The following is a 21,931-nucleotide window of genomic DNA, read 5'->3' as shown; positions in this document are numbered from 1 at the left end:
TTGAGCACCCACCCTACCCACTGTATGAAGGTGAAAACGGTGTGAAGATGCCATTTATAAGGCGCGATGCTTATAAAATATTAGAGAGCAGGTAGCTCTACAATTGGTACAGAAAAAGAAATAGTGGACTCCGGATAAACAGAACAATGGTATAAATTCTGCTTGGCCGAACGGAACAATGGTATCGATTGTAGGCCACCTATAGGAACATTGTAGACAAGCTTAGGTTAAACGGAACACATTTTTTTGCGAACTCTGGTTTAATAGAACTTTAACTGAAACTACCACTTCCTCATTGGCATATGAAACGGTGATGCTATAAATAATGAAGAAAATCGAATCCACCAGGCAGTTGCAGGAAAGTTAACGCAAATTAAAGATGTAGAAGTTGCAATGGTGTTTCCATCATAAGGACTTTGCTAGGCAAGTAATGATCCTGAGGTGGAAGAGAGCCCCCTGTGAAGTAGGTAGAACCATAGGCTGCCACAATACTTCTTTGTTAACATTGGCAGGTATAAAAGACGTTAGATGATACACGTGTTACCTGCTCTGAGAAGACAGTTGAAAATCTTATCGAAGTTCGGGGTGAAGACTGATTCTATTGACGACGACATAGCTGCTATTCCAGTGCGTGTTACTGTTTTGGACCAGACTATAAAGATGCAATTAAAAAACTGCAGTGCTATTTTGAATGCGACGACTGCACTGAATTTGGAATCCTTTTGTGCATGAATACAACCATGTGCAAAAGAAGCTAAAATATCAGTAGCAGAACTCGGTAGAGTTTTTTTTCACCACAGTAATATCAAAACACTTAGACGCTTTAAGGCGAAAGCCTTACATGGCTCATGGGTCGAAAAATCAGATGTCCGGCATTAGGGCACGAAAATTCATGGTGCCACCAACAAAGGTCGAGGGTTCTAGTATCTTAATTAACCCTACCTTAATTAAAATAGAGTTAAGGCACTCGAGCTCTCGACCTTTGGTGTTAACTAAGGCACAGTTAATTAAGGTAGAGTTAATAAGGCACTCGAACTGACGACCTTTGGTGGAAGTTTAACACCATTAGTGTTAATTAAGGTGAAGTTAATTAAGGCACAGCTAATTATGATATTTAATTAAGGCACTCGAGCCCACGACGTTTAGTGGGAGAAAACAAGTAATAGTAAGCAACAACACATTCGAATGAAAATGTCCAGTAATTTAATGAATGTCTCATGAGCGCGCAGGCTTTCACCTTCATCGTCTTCAGCGTATGCTAAAGTGACTGTCAACTTTTTGTGTCCTTTAAGTGAAACTTCAGGTAAACGGAACATATTTTTCTGTCCCTTCAAGTTCCGTTTAAGCAGAGTCTACTGTATTGCATCGAGGTATTATTGTACGTTCCTCATCAAGATCAAGAGTGGTGGCCTGTGGAATTAAATATAACACGCCGAACCATAAATAGCGGAGGCCACACGCAGATGAGGCCCCCCATGAACACATTTATTCCCTGTATACTTTAATGAGCCCTTATAACGAGTTTGTGTATGTAAGCACATCCATGGAAAGGTGGGAGGGGTTCCACAAGGCCAGAAAGTTCGAGAACACCTGCTCAAATAATTGAGCCACGGTGCTGGCTGTCCCTGCATCCTAAACACCCACTTGCTTGGATATTTGCGTACATGTACAGTAGAACCTCGTTCATATGTTTCAGATAAAAAAAAAAAAACTAGAAAAAACAGACTAACCGGAAAAATGTGTGATCCAAAGCGTAATAAATTTGGCAGGCTCAACTGTCGTTGACATCTATGTAATGTGAAGTGTTGCGTGAATCGTTGCAGTACAGGACGCCAATGCGCGCTGAGCTGGTGGGGCCCTAGCGGCTCGAGACATGCTTTGTCGTTTTTGTGGCTTTGGCAAGCTTACGTTTGCGCTCCTCGAATTCGGCCTGTGTCAGCAGCTTCTTGGAGCGGGGAATTGTGGTGGGAAGTTTTCATATGCCCACATGATGCAAATTGTTGTGGCACAAGACGCCCCGAGTGGCCCGTGACACAAATTGTCATTTTCCTATTGTGTAGTATAAAACAGCAATCGAAAACCGAAACGAAGTTGAGCTGGTGGGGCGATGCTGAAATACGATGCCTGTGATGCCACAAGAGCGAAACATGACGCGCACTTCGTGCTGCCTGCAGCAGCGAACGTTGGCGTGTTTGGGTTATCAGCTATTAAAAGCATGCAGTACGCTTTCAATGGCACTATGCCCCACGCACTGTGAAACAGATAGGTGAAGATGCATATCGCAATAAGGTTGGCGACGATAGCTGCAAATGTGGTGTGCAGTGACGCGGGAGGAGTTTTCCAGGCAGCTGAGTATGGAAACTGAGTGCGCACCAGTGTTTTCCCATGAGACGGGCAAGTGAGTAGTATTGTGGGGAACCTGTTGCAGGAGGCAGCTACTGATCTCAATCGCACGCGTCTCGCGCATTTTGTTGTTTACATGTGATCTAGCAGCTCGAAATCGTATCATACGATCACAGTTTGGCAATGTACTTAACGTTGGTGCCAAAAGATAGTGTTTTCCACAAACATAAAACTGGCAAAAAAGTATTGGGTAATTTTTTGTGTTCTCGATAGCGAACCATAAAATCGTACAAAATGGGACTGGATGGAGTGACAGAGCATGCTCTAGTATATTATGACCATTGTGGATGGCATCAAAGTTTTTGCATTTGTGCTCCAATTTCAAGTTTGATTGTGCACAGTCATTGATGGGTATTATTCGAAAACTATTAGAAGAATATGTTGATTTTTAAATAGGGACTATTATTTGATTTAGGGACTTAATTAAATACGACAATATTCGATTCGTTATTCCAATGTTCCGATTATTTGCACAACCCTACAGCTAATGTGGCTCTGTGTATGGAGCAGGATGCTACAAATGAGGAAAAAAAAAAAAAATTGCGAAGCATTCCAAAATAGGCTCTCCCAAAATGGTGTCTTTTGCAAATTACTTGATTTCTGACTGATGATTAGCGGTGCTCATTTTGGTGCTTTATTATGTTTGCACGCTAGCACTGATTGTGCGTCACACATTTGCAGCACTTTCCGTGCTTCAGGGCTTGTTTGTATTGCACAGGCAAACACTTATGAATTAGAAAGTCTATGATGGCATTTAATAATGAATATAGTTTTGGGGGCGAGATGGCTGTGTAACGTGTACTTGTGACTGTTAGGTGGTGGTCAACAATGCTTACCAGCAAAGGATGGTATTTTTAAGTCAAACAGGCATTGTTTTTATAGGGCAGTCGGTAAAAAAAAAAGCATTCGTGCAGTCAGGTCTGTGTCTATTTATTGAAGGACATGAGAGCAGTTGCAATAAATGCTCCTGAAACGCCCAGCTAAAGAAGACCGATTGTGACACCAGTTTTTTTTTTAACTGTAATGCATCAGGCTAAGGATATTTTAACGTCTATATTGCTTGACACAGTTCCGCACTATCAATTATAAGGAGCGCTTTCCCATGCTTCTCTTAATTGGCAATTACTTGATTTCATTGAGTCCTTCACCAAGCTGTACCTAACCCAGTCCCTCTGCTGATCAGATCCAAAGCGGCTTCAAAATGGCGATATTACTGTTCCCAGAGCTGTTTCAAATCATTTCAAGCTGCTTCTACTCCTGTAAAAAATTCTACTATATATTCGCACTTCTCTGCATTTATGCATAAGTGTTCCTTGCATTATGTTGCAATGGAGAAAGTTACAGAGTCCGACTGTTGCGAAAAGTGATACCATGAGGAAGTAATAACACAGGTATTAAGCATGTTTTTATATTGGGCCTTGTCTTTAAATGGATGTGCAGTCTCGAGAACTGGAGATCCAGATATACTGGAAAGATTGGCGTGGCATGTGTGCTGTGAAGTTTCTCCGACTGGAAGAGTTTATTGATGATGACAGGCACGGCATGGCTCTCCATCTGGAACCTAAGGGACTTCTCTTTGCGGAGGTAAGTGTTTCTATATTAATTTGTTTTTTCTTAGAATTTGTTAGGAATAAATCCCTTCAATACTGCTCACTGCATGCTTTGAAGAAGTATTCAAGCTAGTATACTGGGAAGGACTAGGAGTGAGGATCAACTATCTCAGCAACCTGAGGTTTATAACTTGCAATAAATGGTTGACCGACATAGTGTAAAATTAGGGTTGAAGATTAATATGCAGAAGACAAAGGTTATGTTCAGTAGCCTGGCAAGAGAACAAGAATCCATGATTGGCAGTCAGCCCCTAGAATCTGTGCAAGAGTAGGATTATCTTGGCCAATTACTCACAGGGGACTCTGATAATCCCGGCCACGGCGGCCACGTTAAGATGGCGGCGGAATGCAAAAAATGCCCGTGTGCTTGTGTTGTAGCACGTTAAAGAACCCCAGCTGGTCAAAATTAATCCGGAGCCCTCCACTACGGCGTGCCTCATAATCAGAACTGGTTTTGGCACGTAAAACCCCAGAAAGAATAAGATCATAAAAAAATTTACAGAAGAATGAAAATAGGTTGCAGAGCATACAGCAGGCATTACCGCCTCATGACCGGCAGCTTGGCGCTATCCTTGAAAAGTTTACAATCTTTGCATTGTACCTGTGCCAACTTGTGGGGCAGAAACTTGGAAATTAACAAAAAAAAAGCTTGAGAAGTTAAGGACTGCGCAACGAGTGATGGAGCAAGAAAAGTTCAGTGGAACGTTAAGAGGCGGGAAGACAGCGGTGTGGATTTGAGAGCAAACGATGATAGCAAATACTCTAGTTGATATTAAGAGGGATAATTAGAGCTGGGGAGGTCATGTAATGCGTAGGGCAGGTAACTACGGGTCTGTTGGAGTTGTAGAATGGGTTCCACGAGAAGGGAAGTGTAGTGAAGGACAGCATAGATTAGTGTAGATTAAAAAAATAAATTTGAAGGCATAAGATGGCGTCAGCTGGTGAAAGACAGGATATTTCTGGTAGAGGCCTTTGTCCTTATCTGGACATAAAATAGGCTAATGATGATGGAATGCACTGTGCTGCTCTTACTACAGCTGGTGAAGGCACTGAGGGGCAATGCCATAGCTCCTCAATGGCTATGGCATTGCACAGCTGTGGCATTACGATGGGGGCATAATGCAAAAACGCTCATGTATCTTGCATTGAGTGCACGTTAAACCACCGGTGGTCAAAGTTAATCTGGGGTTACCCACTGCACCTCATAAGATTGCAGTTTTGGCATTTAAAAACCCAGAATTTAATTTTACATTGGATGTGGCACAGTCGATTCTTTTGCAGAGAAGCCAGCAATGTTGGTTCGGTTATATTCATACGGAACTCGGTAGTTTCTAGATACCCTAGCCTGCTTAACCCTTTGAGATGCCACTTTATCCTGTTGATTGAAAACTTACTTTCACCGTGACATTTCTTGCATCTTCAGAATCATAAAGTGTACAGTTGCAGGAAAGGTAAAGAATGTTCAATTCTTTAGCGAGTTTCGTCAAGTTTACGAAATGTCGACTCCATGCGAAAACTTGCTACAGGAACATCAAATATGAGAACATGAACTATTTCATATATTGAAAAGATTGAAAAACATTTATCCAGCTTCTTGAAAATTATGCCTGGTGCATGACATTGTGAAAAACAATGAAAGAAGTGAACCCGCTACATACAACATACTGACACCAAGCAACAACGCCCAACCATCTACCTTCCCACTCATTTTACTAAAACATTTTGCACGTGTTATCCAAAATTGCAGCAGAGTTCTAATCATAAGAGTTTCAAGATATATGCAACACATTTTAAATATAATTACTTTCATCAGTGCTTTTGCTGTTGATGCAGTATCTTGGTACACAATTGTGTACACAGCGTCTGAAAGGGCTAAATTAAGCACGGTGGTGTTTTTACTTGCGGGTGTATAGCAACGGATTGCCATTGTGCCGGCAGGTTAAGGGGGGACGCGGCTTTCGCATCGCGAAAAATGGCTAAAAAATCGATTTTTTGAAAATCACATTTTCAGTTTCTGTAACTCTTATTCTATCTGATTCCGAAATATCATCACTGAAAACCAAGTAGAAGTGCTCTAAAAAATTGTTGTATCAGCCAAGGTGCCGAGAAACTTCGCGGAAATCGCGAAAGAACGGCGTTTTTCAAGCCATGATATCTCCGGAACGGCACAGCCGAGCGCCGCCATCTTGGTCTCGTTGGAAAGCGCATTTCTCCTTCTTCAAATTTGCCGCTTCAGCTATCTCCTCCATAGAGAAACGAGCACACAAAAAGCCAATGATTGAAGGTCTTGCCGGAGCCACCGATTGGCCGCGCCCGCCACGTGACTCCAGCGCGGTTCGCCATTGGTCCGGTGCTCGCTCCGTGATGGCGTTGTCTGCTCCGCTTGTTGCGGTGTCCTCGCGAGCTCCGGACAGTTTCCGTAATTTCGACGAGTGTTAAAGCGGGCGCAACATGGACATAGCAGTAGTGTGGCCGATCCCGCTTTTTGTGGACGTCTCAGACCCGCGGCTAAGCATTCCGAGCATCGGTGACGCGGACTTCGCGACCGAGCTTCGGGCACGGAATGCTCGGACACGCGGCTAAGCCTCTCGCGCGTAGGCGTCTCCGACTCGACGATGAAGCACATCGCGCGCGGACTTCTCGGATCCTTGCCTAAGCATTTCGTGCGTTGGCGCCTCCGACTGCGCGGCTAAGCAAATCGAGCGTCGACTCCTCGAGCCCGCGGCTACGCATTTCGCGCGTCGGCACATCGCTCAACAAGTGTCGACTCCTCGGACCCGCGGCTACGCACTTCGCGCGTCGGCACCGCGAGCGTCGACTCCTCGAGGCCGCGGCTAGGCATTTCGCGCGTCGGCACCTCGGACTGCGCGATTGAGCTTACCGAGCATTTGGATCCGCGACCATGCAGGCATTTCGTGCATCGGCACCTCGGACTGCGCGACTAAGCTCGTCGAGCGTCTATTCCGCGGACCCGCGACCATTGATTTCGAACATCGGCACCTCGGATCGACCCGCGACTTAGCACATCGCACGCCGACTCTGTTATCGTAATGCCACGATATCTAGTAATAATGCCTATCATACCACTCCTTCATAAAGAGAACCTCATCATGAGCTCTCTTCACTAGGCCACTTGGGCTGTCACAGACACCTGGCTGTAGAAGTGAGGCATGATACAAAAGTACAGGCTGGAAAGCACCTAGCAGCTGCATTGCTGCCTATCTATCAGTGGCTCTCCTAACCTCCATAGCCATTGTCAATGGAAGATGATTCAGAAGGCTGCTGAGAGCTTCATTCAGTAACATGGTCGATTCTACCAAAAGAAAACAGTGCCTCACTGACTGCACTATAGGCTGCTATCAATGAGGCAGTCTGCAGATACAACACTAGAACTACTGTATATTTATGGCCACATAGTTCTGCACCTCACTTGGTTTGAAACCCAGGCACCATGCTCTTTGTAGAGCAGCAGCAAAGAATGCCATACAAACATGAAAAAGGCAGAACGAAGGCTCAGCAGACCAGAGGCCACATGTCCAAGAAACCCCACGTCACAAAACACATCAAAGATTACAACTTTGGTGCGTTTTAGAGAACTGAAGAGAAGGTGCAACTTTGAGAGCCGTTTTCTCAAAACTGTTTTTTCGCCTTTCTGCTCAGTTTCTGGAGCTGATTTCTTCGTTACCGTTTAGCCTATTTTGATTCTGTTTTTTTTTGTCACGTTCCTTGGACTACAGTGCAGGTCGAGACAGTCTCGCATTTTTATCTTGACATTTTATAAATTTATGGCGTGGCTATTCGTTCACCCCGAAAGTGTACTTGGTGCGAAGGTAACTTAAAATATGACTATCTAAAAAATTTGTGTTGCGAAAAAAAAAAAGTAAGACTGTCACGACCTTCAGCACGCATTGAGCTATGCAGTCAATACTCAACGAGCCTTCCATCATGTTTTTTAAGCTCCCCAGGCCCCCCAGAAAGTTCAAGAGAGAAAAATTCTGCTCAATAAAATGTTCTCAAGGTATCACTCTGAAACTTTTATGGAAGTATCAGGGAGACATTCTAAACATTTGTGCCAATTTTCATCAAAATCCATGAAGAAATCAGGAAGTTGATATTCAAAGCCACGTCCCCCCTTAACCATTTTTGAAGATGTTTTACTTTGGCTGTAATGTGGTGCATGCTAAAGAATCCTTCCTAAGATTACTTGTTTACAACTGCCAACCAATTTTTCAGACACACAGAGGGCCACAAATGTATTGATATAATCATGCAATCAAAACACAGTTCAAGAGAAAAATTATTTTATTTTTTTAACGCTATCAGTACGGGAAACTTGTCTATGGACTTCACTTCAGCCTTGTGCTTCGGTGAAACGGTATCTACTAGAGATTTTTTTAAGGGTCAAGGCCAATGACAGCTGATGTTGCGCACTCATCGTGCAAATGTTGAGTGCGACCTTGACTGGCATGACGTTGGCAGTTTAGATTATGTTGTACAAATTCAGTTTGGAGCTTTCTGCCTACATGCGAGTTGACCCCATTTTGTCCAGTTAGTGCGCTCGCAGGTGCGCTCACAGTAGTTGCTGGTGAGTTGCTCGCAGACTGAAACAATGCTTCTACAACAGTCAGCCCAGCCCGTGCATGTGAGAAGTGATCATCAATGAGCCACTACATATGTTGCATATAATGCAACATATATGCATTACAGGCATGCAATGTTGTGTAGTGTTACATATAATAAACATATTATCATAAAGCAACAGGCTCCTCATGACAGCTTGCTGTCTACATGCAAAAATTTATTTTGTTGTGCAGTAAGCTCCCAACTAGATAAACCTTTTATACTGGATTCTCTGATAAGCAGAACAGTGTGAGGACATTTGCTTAGTTCATAAGGATTCAGCACATTTACCAAGTACATTCATCTTTATTCTAAAGCGAGAGTTATATTTGTGGCCACTTTCTGGCAACACTTTGAGAACTTCATATTCACTATATAGTAAAATTGCTCATGGTTTATCATATTGGAAATCCACTTCCAAGGCACTATCCTATATGCTTGGGCTATCTAGCCATGAGCATGATTTAAATGGGGCGACGGTAAGACCTCACTATAACAAAGTGGAAGGCGGTGCTGAGATGACTTCTTTATATGCATTACCGTGTTTACACGATTGTAAGTCGACTCGAATGTAGGTCGACCCCCCCAAAATTGCATGTCTCAAAAAAAAAAAAAAAAAATTGGGGGGGGGGGGGGAACCACGCGAGTGCATTTCACTCAAGGAAAATGTATTGATGGGTAAGACTACTCATCGTCACTAGAGTTGACCTCACTGGTACTGCTGCCATCATAGCTGCTGCGGTCCCACAGCATGTCGTCATCAAGTGTGAGTCCACACTTCGCGAACGACCGCACCACGACATCACGCGGTACAGCCCTCCACGCAGAGAGGACCCACCCGCACACAGTAGCCAGAGAGGCCAAATTTTCTCGCGCTGAAGCCGCCACTGCCGCACCACACGTTCACTGACTCCAGACTTGCGTCCCGCTGCGCAGTTGTTAGTTTCCTCAACATGGAGGATAGCAGCCCGTTTGAACGCTGCTGAGAACGAGCGCCGAAAGCTCTTGGCACTCATGACAGGCGCGACGATTCAGCACAACAGCAGAAGTGACAGATGCGTGCGGCCGTCGAAAACAATCGTATCTCAAAGAAAAGCTCTTCCGCCAACTACTAATACCCCCCAAACGACGGCTCTTCCGTCAACTACCAATACCCCCTAACGGCGGCTCTTCCGCCAGCTACCAATACCCCCCAAACGGTGGCTCTTCTGCCATCTACAAATACCCCCTAAACGGCGGCTCTTCCATGATCGATGCTCCCACAAGAGCCGTGCGTTCGTGGTGCGCGCAATCAGAATGTATGCAATACAGTAAATTATTACGCTACACTTCTACCGTAACCATAAAAACGTAGGTGCAAAGTTGTAACCACGCCGTAGCGCCCCTGATTTCTCGTTTCTCTTGCCGTTACTAGCGGTACACGGTTCGGTTTCGATTCTAAGTCGACCCCCCAACATTGGATTGCCAAATTTGAAAAAATGGGTCAACCTACAATCGTGTAAATACGGTACTTCGTTATAATTGTTGCACACAATGGCGACCAGCATTGTCCGACTTTCCCTCCCCAAGCCAAAGCAGATATAGAAGCATGCAGTGCACTGCCAAAATGACTGCGAAACATTTTCTTTCTCATCTTTGTCAGCAAGATAACCTCTTTCACTAATACAGCTGTCAATGCTAATCAGTCTTCAACAACCTCGTGTGCGTAAAGTACACAAGAGGTCTTAACAGAGTTTCATGAACGTGCCAATGGAACGCTGCAAGCTTCTGATATCTTTAAGAGAGTTTGCTGTTGGGCTAGCTGATACATAATACTAAGAACAAAAATGGTGCAAGAAACGGAACAATGCGAGACAAACAGAATGACTTGTGCTGTTTTTGTTCTTAGTCTCTGATTTTGTACGACGCTCAGTGTGTGAACGGACGCTTCTAAACCATAACAAAAAAAAGCTTTTCTTATACTGTCATTTTACAGCGAGTGTTGCACGAAATCAGATGCTGGCAATGCTTGGCCAGCACATTCATGAAACACTGATAAGCCATGCAATCGCTAAAAAAATGAGAGCAGAAGTCGTATTTTGTATCAATCCATTTCATTTTCACTTCCCAGCACTCATCGCTGCGACTGGCTGATCGCAGTGACAATGTAGGCATGGTTTTGTTGGCGCCTATAACGAAGGCTGAAGAGAATGCAAAATGAAATGGGTCATTATAAGATATGTTCCCAAGATGTGAAAAACCTTTTCACTGTGCATTTAAAATTGTTTATAGTGGCTGTGGTTAACAGCGCAGGATGCAATGAAGCATCCTTCCTCCACATACAACAAGCCACATACTCCACTACCCACCATGGTGGCGTAGTGGCTTTGGTGTTGCACTGCCAAGCCCCAGGGGCGGGATTGAATCCTTGCCGCAGCGGCCGCATATTGATGCGGGTGAAATTCAAAAATGCCTGCGTAGCGTGCATTGGGTGCATGTTAAAGAACCCCAGGTGGTCAGAATTAATCTGGAGTCCCCCTCTACAGTGTGCCCCACAATCATATTGTGATTTTGGCACCTAAAACCCCAGAATTTAAAATTTAACACACTCGACCGTTCATGTCATGTACAGAGTGCAGGAGACAGTGGAAGTCAGCTCTGTTAGTAGAGTGCAGCAGTACAGCAGCAGCAATAGAGCGTGGGGTTTGGCCACCAGCAGCTTGTCTGAGTGTTGAACTGCTGCACCAACAGAGTTCGGCCTCATTTGTGCGAAATGATCAGTAAATCGTTACTACAGTGGTGAGTGCAGCGATGAGGCAGCAGTGGTAGAGCCTTGGCTTGGCCACCGACAGCTTGTGGGAGCGTTGGAACTGCTGCATCAGACGAGATATGTACTAGCGTAGTTGCGCACCACCCAATTTTGGTCTAATTTGTGCGAAACAATCAGTAAGTCGTTACTACCCTAACTAAAAAGTTGTTATATTCGTTTATAGGAATTATTTTGTAGTTTAAATGGAATTTTAATGCATGGATTTCTATGGAAAATTGGAAATTAGGATTATTTCCATTTCACATCCCTTAGTTCATTATAACTATTTTTGTTGTAACAAGGTTTGACTATTTCTTTTGGCAGTTGAAGCTGCAGTCAGTAAAATGTAATTTTTAAATATTTTCAGAACAATAGCCTTATGCATAAACTAACTGAACTTTAAAATTTAAAAAAAAAATGCTGTACAAGGCTTGTGTGGTTTCATTGTTCGATATCTGGCCAACCCCATAAGGTTACCAACTGTTCATGCATCTTTGATGTGCATTTGTGTAATGATTTCAAGTTTCCAGTTGTAATAGTATCTTCCCTCTGGCTTCTTTTCTTTCAGATTAAGTTCCTCAACCCAATGATCTCAAGAAAACCGCGTCTACAGCGACAGCGAAAGCTTTTTATTCACAAAGGTAAATTATTTTTGAAGTGTTATTGGATCTGACATATAAATTTTATAAAAGTTTAAACAAGTTATACTCATAATGATGTCCTGTAAACCTTGTGCACCTCCTCATGCTGCTGTATTCAGAAAGGAAAGCTACAACTTCTCGTATTCAATTCACCACTACTGAGTGCTTATGTGAGGTGAATGGCATACAGTAGAACCTCGTTCACGCATTTTGGGGAAAAAAACTCGAGAAGAAAAGTACTAACCGGAAAAATGTACTAACGCAGTCACTAAAAAATTTAAACTCAACTGTAGGGATGGGCGAATATTCGGTATTGTCGAATATTCGATCGAATAATTCTATATTCGTTATTCGCTTCGATTTCAATTCAGGTATTCGATATTTTCGAATTATTTGGCGCTCCCGAATAAACAGCCAAAAGCCACGGACGGACGGAACACATATCGGAGGCTATGCTTCACGTACATTTATGGCTGCCATACGTCAACCATAAATCTCGAAGGCTATACGTTTTTGCATTAAATAGCCGGAAATGTGCGACGCAAAAGAGCAGAAACGGCGCTAACGTACAACCGAAACGGTGGAGTCCTCATCGCCAGAGTCATCAGCGGAAATCGTACGTGAATGACAGCAACAACGGAACGCTTCGTGCCTATTTGTGCCTTTATTGCGCTTACCGCCGCGCATAACAACGCGTTGGCCGCGGGATTTCATAGTCGCCATCCATGATCGCGTCGATAGCTGCCGCGGTTTCTTCCGCAGCGGTTGCGGCAAAAAGTAGTTTCGTTTTAACTCAATACGCACGTCGGCCGCATGCCTAAAAAGCGGCGTAGTGGCCATCCATGATCGCATAGATAGCGACCGCGATTTCACCTGCAGTTGTTGCAGCGAACGGTAGTTTCGGTCTGACTCGGTGCGTGCGTCTGCCTAGGGTACGGCCACACTAGCGGCGAAAACGTGCATGTCATGCCGCGAGCGGCAAGTTGCCGCGCGTCAGCGCCTTGCCGCGAAGTCCACCGTGGCAATTGCGTCTCGCGCGCTCTCGGAACGCGGAATCACCGTGAGCGAAAAGGGTGCGATCGGACAGCGTTCAGAAATCCCTCCATAGAACCGCGAGAGACGACGATCGTCGAGTGATAACCCGGCGCAGCGGTGGATGTCCGGTTGCCGAGCCATGGCAACGTGACTTCAGCCTCGTCGCGTTTGATTGGTTCATCTCGCGGCATGCCGTAAAAAGTCGCTGTTCATAATCGCGTCGATAGCGGCCGCGGTTGCGACAAACAGTTGTTTCGGCTTGACTCGGTGCAAAGCTGTCGAGGATGAAGAGCACCGGCTACATCGCGATGGACGTGCGATCTGTTGGCAGTCAGCTTACTGGCGAAAAAATAATCGGGATGTGCGCGCGGTAGTGCAAAGCGTGTCGCAAATGATGGCGCGCGCCGCGGCCGTGCTGCGAAGGAAGTTGCAAGGCCTCGATCGCCGCTGCGAGAGCCAATCAGTCACGAGATGACGAGAATTCCAGCTTCTGCACTGGTTTTGTGCAAAATACCAAAAGTATTTGCTCATCCATTACACTAATAAAAGCGTGCTGACGTAGTAAGCATTTGCTTATTGTTTTCTGTATACCCTGATAATTCGGACATTTTTTTGCGGTCCCGTGAAATTCGAATTAACTAGGTTTTACTGTAATATGTGATATATACTATTCGAACTATTCGAATCGAAATATTGGACTAAATCACTATTTGCTTCGAATTTGCTTCGAACCTCAAATTCACTATTCGCTCATCCTTACTCAACTGTATTTCGACTGTTTTTCTCCTCCGGCGCCATTTCAGGTTTTCCGAACCAATGCGCCCCGGCGTCCACTTTCTTCACATAGTCTGCTAGCCCACTGTTCCGGCTGCTGTGACGGAAGTCTAATAATCCCCAGATTTCAGGATATTAATTCGTACTGAGGTGTTGTTAAGATGATGTGGAAACTCAATAATGATTGTTGTTCTAAAAAGTTCAGTATTCGGAAGTTTGTAGTACTGAAATATTTTTACATTGAAACTATAAGCAGTCAGCAGGAGATTTCTGAAAAGTTCGTCAGTGTGGTGCTTGTAGAACGAGCATATTTCAATAGCTGGCACTTGACATTTGGATATCCCTGTATGACATGTGGCTCATGCAGACATTTTTGCCAATCCAATAAAATTTGGTTTAACTAGCTTTTACTATATCCTTAAGCAGAATTGTACCCACAGGCATATTTTTAAGGCTGTATGAGGATGGTCGTATGGTCAGTGCAGCATTAGTTCAAATATTTTTGTGAAAGTTTGGCAGTACTATACTGTATTTACACAATAGTAAGTAGACTCGAATGTAGGTCGACCCCCCCAAAATTGCATGTCTCAAAAAAAAAAAATGGGGGGGGGGGGGGGGGAAGAAACACCACGCGAGGGCATTTCACACAAGGGAAATTTATTGATGGGGTTGCTAAGACTACTCATCGTCACTAGAGTCGACCTCACTAGTACTGCTGCCGTCATAGCTGCTGCGGTCCCACAGCACGTCGTCATCAAGTGCGAGTCCACACTTCGCGAACGACCGCACCACGGCATTGCACGGTACAGCCGCCCACGCAGAGAGGACACACCCGCACACAGTAGCCAGGGAGGCCAAATTTCCTCGCGCTGAAGCCGCCACTGCTGCACCACACGTTCACTGACTCCAAACTTGCGTACCGCTGCGCAGTTGTTCGTTTCCTCGGCATGGAGGATAGCAGCCCGTTTGAACGCTGCTGTGAACGAGCGCCAAAAGTTCTTGGCACTCTTGACAGGCGCTACGATTCAGCACAACAGCAGAAGTGACAGAAGCGCGCGGCCGTCGAAAACAATCGTATCTCAAAGAAAAGCTCTTCCGTCAACTACTAATACCCCCCAAACAACGGCTCTTCCGCCAACTACCAATAACCCCCTAACGGCGGCTCTTCCGCCAACTACCAATAGCCCCAAACGGCGGCTCTTCCATGATCGATGCTCCCACAAGAGCCGTGCGCTACGTGAGCCATGGCTACGGTAGAAGCTGCGCTTATACCGTAGCCATGGAAACGTAGGTGCAAAGTTGTAACCAAGCCGTAGCGCCCCTGATTTCTTGTTTCTCTTGCCATTACTAGCGGTACACGGTTCGGTTTCGATTCTAAGTCGACCCCCCAACATTGGATTGTCAAATTTGAAAAAATGGGTCGACCTACAATCGTGTAAATACGGTACTCCACTATTCACCCAGTGTGCCACATGGTGCTGAGTGGGTTGGTAATGTTGATTTGGACATTGTTGACATTTGTTTTTGCCACTTCTCAGTAGTGAATGGTGCATTGCTACTCTTGTGTTCTTGTGCAATGTGAAACAATGTTGAACAAGGTGTCACTGCTTTTGTCTGCAGATATGTTCAAGCGTATTTTCCGTAAGCATATCAATTGTGGCTTCTTTCTTCCACATCATGCAAACGACTGCTAGATGCACGCATTCAATAATAAATTGATTAAAATGCTTGCTGTCTTACAGGAAAGAACTTTCTCCGGCCAACACAAATGAACATCAATGTGGCCACTTGGGGTCGCTTGATGAAGCGAGCTATGCCTCCTGGCTGCTCTGACCAGGTGACAACGGTCAGCCCCCCTGATGCACTTCTGTCTACAGGTTAGATTTTCGTTATATGCAAGTTTGGTTAATGCAGTCATTCCATGCAACTAGGATGCTAATTTTGAGGGGTATTTTGTCTTCATCTCTTAGTGAAAGTTTGCTTGCCCTGTATGATTGTTAGTGGTGAGAGGTGTGATAGACGGGTGTTTGTAGTGGTTTTACAATTACATATGCATTTGAAAGCTATACTTCTTTTCACACTTGGCAGGTAATGCGGCAGAAGCTGCTCAAGTAGCGCAGTCATATAAATGTCGCTCTGCACACTTCGCAGTGCAGTTCTTGATCTGTGACGCTTTCTACGAATAGCTTTATTCATTACAACAGAAGCTTGTGGATGTAAGGTTGCGTCAGATCACTTTTGTGCTTCCAGTATGCAACATACTATGTTTTGGTCGTGAGCGCAAGCAGTTCACTGTTGGCCGCTGAAGAAATGTGCCACTCCGCTCTTTAGTGGTTATTAGGCTCAGATCTGCAATGCCTTCCGTGTCATAATTACGTCATATTTCACAACATAATAGTATGAGGCCTAATGGTGCATCGAATTACACGATGCATGCCTATACCTTTTTTTGCGAGCAGTAAAACTGCACTTAGCGGCGTTGCCTGCTATGTATTACACAGGCGTATAGTTAAGTGCGTACCGCTGCGCAGTTGTTCGTTTCCTCGGCATGGAGGATAGCAGCCCGTTTGAACGCTGCTGTGAACGAGCGCCAAAAGTTCTTGGCACTCTTGACAGGCGCTACGATTCAGCACAACAGCAGAAGTGACAGAAGCGCGCGGCCGTCGAAAACAATCGTATCTCAAAGAAAAGCTCTTCCGTCAACTACTAATACCCCCCAAACAACGGCTCTTCCGCCAACTACCAATAACCGTTCACTTTGAGCAAGATCTTGGGACCATGGCCTCGAATATCACAGCTGCAAAAGGCCACAAAAGCGCTGCTGCGATTTTTAAAAACTACAGGACTGAGTGACCGTCTATGACCCGGACTGATTGATAATCAGTGATAGAACAGAGATCTGTTGCTACGTCGGCGATATCAAGAGTGGACTTTCTATTCTTCTCTTAATCTCTCTCTCCCCTTTTTCCTTCCCCCAGTGTAGGGTAGCCAACCGGGCTCAGTCCTGGTTAACCTCCCTGCCTTTCATTAAATCATTTTCTCTCTCTCTCTCTCTTATTTGTACATTAGAAGTATTTAACTTTTTTGTTGTGTAGCATCGACCACTTATGAACTAGAGGTTGGCAAATATCAACTTTTTTTAATACAAATTGAATTTTAATACCAAGAATAGAATAACGAATTGAATACTGAATAGTCCACACAGACTCATATACACAGACTCATATACAGTCGAACCCATTTATAACGAATTAGGTAGTTCCATGAAAAGTGGTCATTATATGAATAGTTCGTTACAGTCGCCGACCGTTTATTCGGACGCTGAAAATTCGGACATGCTCGTTTATTCGGACACCTTCGCGGCACCACCACTCGTCCCATTGAAGTAATGTATAACCACGACCGATAGTTCGGACGCTCTACAGCGCGCCGTTCGATTTTTCGGACTCCGGCGGCCTGGTCAGATGCGATGTCGAACGCCACGATACGTTCACTACAAGCTGGCCGCGATGTTTACATTTTGCTAGGTTGCCAGCACTGAAAGGGCGCGCTTGCTATGGTTGGATTGCTGGTGTCTAAATCCACGCAGCACCTACAAGTGTCAGTTGCCGATCTCGAAGGCTATACTTTTGTTGGTTGCACCTATTGGTTGTCGTGTTTCGGATTTAGCCAGTCCAGTATCCATTGATTGTATACCGTGGCCAAACAGCAGGCCAGGCCAAGCCAACCCAGTGTGCTCGGCCTATGCGTTGTCAGTTGTTACGTGACCTAGGCCTTGTTAACAGCTACCTTTCAAGTCTCGCTCTTTTGCTTAGTGCAGGGGTTCTCAAGTACGTTCATCCCAGGGAACCCTGCTAAGCTCCATAAAGTGCCAAGGAACCCCCCCCTCCCGAATTAACCGAATATGACTGATTAGCGCTAGCAGCGGCGAAGGCCTCGCGACATCCTTCGCGGCGCGCGTTGTCATCTGAGATGCGCTTTGCAACAACGGGCGCACATCCCGATTATTTTTTCGCCACACAGCTGCTCGCCAACAAATTGTCCGTCCATCGCGATGTAGTCTGTGCTTTATATCTTCGACAGCTTTGCACTGAGTCAAAGCGAAACTACTGCTTGCCGGAACCGCTGCGGAGGAAACTGCGGCCGCTATCGACGCGATCATGTACGGCGACCTTGCGGTTCAGAAGGCAGGCGGCTGACGCACGCACCAAGTCAAAACGAAACTACCTTTCGCTGCAAGAAGTGCGGACGAAACTGCGGTCGCTATCGACGCTGCCATGGGAGGCGACTACGCAGTTGTGAAGGCACGCAGCCGATGCGCGCATCGAGTGAAAACGAAACTACTATTTGCCGCAACCGCTGCGGACGTAACTGCGGTGGTTATCGACGCGATCAGAGATAGCGACTACGCACTTACAGAGGCACGCGGCTAGCCGCCAACGCGGTGTTACTCGCGGCGATAAACGCAAGAATAAAGGCTTTAAAGGCACAATTAGGCACGAAGCGCTTCGGCGTTGCTGTCAGTCACGCGCCGCGTACGATTGCCGCCGAGGACCACGGCGATGCGGACTGCGCCGCTTCGTTTCGGTTGGACGCTACGCCGTTCTTGCTCTTCTGCGGCGCGCATTTACGGTGCTCCGCGTTTTTTTTTTTTTTTTTAATTTTTCCTCCAACGTATAGGTCAGTGCGCACGCTATCGGCACCTACCCTATCTACAAATAGGAGAAAGGCGCATGGTGGTAAGCTACGGCCTCCGAGATTCAAGTGCGAAAGCTTAGGCGCGCTGCCCGTTCTGAGAGGTTGGGTGGCTACAAGCTGCTTGCGTATTTATTGCGCAGTTCGCACGTTGCTGTTACGCACTGTGATGTGCTTTATGACACTCGGGCATGGGTAATGGAGGTTCTTTGGATCAAGCGCACCTCGTGTTTGGCGTTTTAGACACTTGTCGAGAGCGGGACCAGGGAAAATTTATCAGCGGCTCGCGAAACACCGAGCAGGGGCCTGCGGAACCCGTAGGTTCCGCGGAACCCACTTTGAGAACCCATGGCTTGGTGTGTTAGGCCTTATTTGCTTGTTCGTTCTCGTCCAGTCGTCGCGTAGTGCGAAATGGCTGCGACGCCTCCTGTGCCATCTGCGCCGACGAGACGCGGCAATTACAAGACTCTGTCTATAGCGATAGCCAGACACTGTCGGAAATAAGGCTGACCTGATCGCGTGTAAGCGTGCATCTGTACAGTCACGCATTGACAATTTTTTCCGTCCACTGGGACCATAAAGGTACTCTTTTCTGGCGAATCCTTTTTTTCGGACTCTCGATTATTCGGATTTTTTTGCGGTTCCCGTCGAGTCCGAATAAACGGTCGGCGACTGTATATACGAACTCGCCCTTAAAAACGCAAAAAAAAAATTGCCCTCATTGAAGCTCCCGTCAGCATTTACGTTTTGGTAGCACTTTGGTCCAAAAACCAGACTTTCCGTGTCATTTCTGTTCCCGGTGTGCTCCTGCGCCAAGCTGCGAATTTCTGTTAGAAACGTACATCTAAAAAACAAAATGCAGTGTCGTATAGCTCTTTCAAAATGGCACCCGGTTCCAATCACCTGTCATTTCAAAACTGCAAGTGCAGCCGCCATTTTTATTCGAGAGCGTGTGATATATTTTACTACCAGCGGGGGGACATGACCGTATTCTGCACGAGAGAGCGAAGCATTCAAAGTGGCTGGAAGCGTAAACTTTGGAAACTACTGCAGCATGCCGCCATTCTGCAAGGGTCTCGGACATCGTGGTCACGGCATTACGGCTGCGCGTCAGCCACACAAGAGCCGTAAAATTACGTTATTCATGTCACTTCAGGTGAAAATAATGTAATGATCGAAAGACCACCATGAACCGTTATCAGCAATCGGCAACGCGTAAACGAAGCATCGCCGAACGTGATACAGTAGAACCCCACTGTTACGTTTTTCACGGGACCGTAAAAAAAACGTAAGAGCCGGGAAACGCAAGAGCCAGGAAACAGAAAAAATTGAGAAATGGGAGTAGTGTTGAACTGCACACAATATTATTTTAATTCTTACGTGCGACAAAAAGTAGTTTCGCCCGACAGCCGAAGTATCGATTGCGATGAGCTATACAAAGTAAGAATAGTATTTATCGTCTGTATAAACTTGTAAACATTCGGTTATTAACTAATTAACAAACATGGTGTCAGCGCCCACAGGCAAACATGAACACATCACACTCGATGAGCGCGGACACGCGCAGTTAAGCGCCGCTGCAGAAGCGAGCGAAGTGACCTTCGTGCTGTTGTCTATCGCTTCAACCCAAACTGAGCGCCGAGAACACGCAGCACGCACAAAGCCACGAGCCGCCGACGCACCTACACTGCGTAGAATCTGCCCCCACGCAGATCGCTTTCAAGATACGGCCCGCGGGACCGCGCGCGCGCCGCCGCGCAGTATGATGCCAGAGCACAACGCTGCCCCCCCCCCCCCCCCCCCCCCCTTGCTCCCTCGCTGGTGCCTCGAGCGCAACGGAAGGAGGCGCGTTTCCTCCCTGCTTTTCTTTCGCGCGCGAGATGCGGTCGTCGGCTCCCCTCGCACATTCAGCATACGGCCGCGCGGCTTCCCTCGCAAGCTTTCACTCGCACATACAGCATACGGCGCGCGGCGACGTATGCTGTATGTGCGAGTGAAAGCGTGCGAGGGGAGCCGACGACTGCGTCTCGCGCGCGAAAGAAAGCATACGGCGCGCGGCGACGGCGTTATCGCCCTTGGACTTTATACGGAACATCTATGAGCCAAAACCAATTTTAGGGCTGCAACGCGTCATAGACATCATCTTTAGATAGCAAAAGCTGATATCAAAGGTCATACTTTTGCTGGCGGAAACCGAAAATACGTAATAAATGTCGCCCCCAGCACTTTGGGCGGCCAATGCCATCGTCAAGCAACCAAGCCAAGCGACATGAAAAGTCAAAATGGCCGCTCGGGCCGGCGCGGTGTGGCAGTTCGCAACGTATGATGCGGGAACGGTCCCACAGTTGCGACGTAACAGCGGGGTTACCAATGCATTGGGTTCTATGGGAGCTGTGCCGGGACCGGCCGAAAACGACGTAACAGCCGGGAAAACGCAGCACCCGGGAACGTAACAGCGGGGTTCTACTGTATTCTGATAATGGCGTTGTAACTGCTGAAACTTTGCAACATTGCACGGTGGCAGCACGCCTATTCGAGCTGCGTGAATATAGACAGGAATGTTTGAGCGGTCGTTGTTCCCATGGTGGAAGGACGTACCGTATTTGCTCGCATAATGAACGCTTTTTTTTTTTCCCCAAAAAAAATATGCGCAAAGTTGGGAGGGGCGCGTTTATTATGCCGGGTAAAATTTCAAGCGATTTTTTTTCTGTGGCCACATCTGGAGAAGTCGCAGTTTCGCCCGAAAGGCGAACCATCGATTGCGATAGCAAATGCATCGACAGCTATACAAAGTAAGAATAGTAGTTTTATCGGTCGTGTAAAACTACTACCCTTACTTCGTAACGCGCGCTGCGCCAGCGCGTTAGGACATGTCGTCAGTTGCTCCTCTGGGTGTAGTAGGAGAAGGACATGCATTAACCTAAGGTTAGGGGCTTAAAGGGACCATAAAGGTCGCTTAGTTTTCTTTTTCCGGATTTCGCCTTTCTTTTCTTAGCGGTGCAGACACCCAGTAGCCAGATGTAATTATTATACAGTTAAACCTGCTTATAACGAACCTCCATATAAATAATTCCTGGATATAACGAAGTTTTTCTATTTCCCCGCCGTTACTCCATAGAAGCACATGTATTTGAGACCTCTACATAACGAAGTGGCAGCGGGAGACCCCCCCAATATAATGAATTTTCCCTCCGACAACCTAGAAATTTCGGCCCAAATTTTGTCATTTTTGCGCGAGCAGCAACCGGAAGCACCTTCTCCGCCGCGAAGGAATGCGAACCGAGCGCACGTGTGCGTGCGTGCGTGCGTGAAGCGAGCCTGCATCCCTCGACCCAGCGATCTCGCCGCCGCGGGCATGACCTTTC

The 21,931-nt window shown here is 46.2% G+C and overlaps 1 protein-coding gene across 4 annotated transcripts in view; it reads left to right on the top strand.

Moving 5' to 3' along the window:
- The window catches only part of LOC119434794 (serine/threonine-protein kinase N2-like), a 109,268-nt gene that overhangs the window by 35,098 nt on the left and 52,239 nt on the right, over positions 1–21,931 (top strand). For 3 of the 4 annotated variants that reach the window (XM_049672158.1, XM_049672161.1, XM_049672165.1), the window contains 4 exons: positions 3,844–3,987; positions 11,990–12,062; positions 15,492–15,512; positions 15,614–15,748. In XM_049672158.1, coding sequence (XP_049528115.1) covers positions 3,844–3,987; positions 11,990–12,062; positions 15,492–15,512; positions 15,614–15,748 — 373 coding nt within the window. The remainder of the gene's footprint in view (positions 1–3,843; positions 3,988–11,989; positions 12,063–15,491; positions 15,513–15,613; positions 15,749–21,931) is intronic. The other variant, XM_049672173.1, reaches the window with a different exon arrangement.

The sequence above is a fragment of the Dermacentor silvarum genome, chromosome 1 (assembly GCF_013339745.2).
Source record: "Dermacentor silvarum isolate Dsil-2018 chromosome 1, BIME_Dsil_1.4, whole genome shotgun sequence".
Lineage (NCBI taxonomy): Eukaryota > Metazoa > Arthropoda > Arachnida > Ixodida > Ixodidae > Dermacentor > Dermacentor silvarum.
Note: the sequence above shows the minus strand (reverse complement) of the source record. Positions and strands in the feature narration are given on the sequence as shown.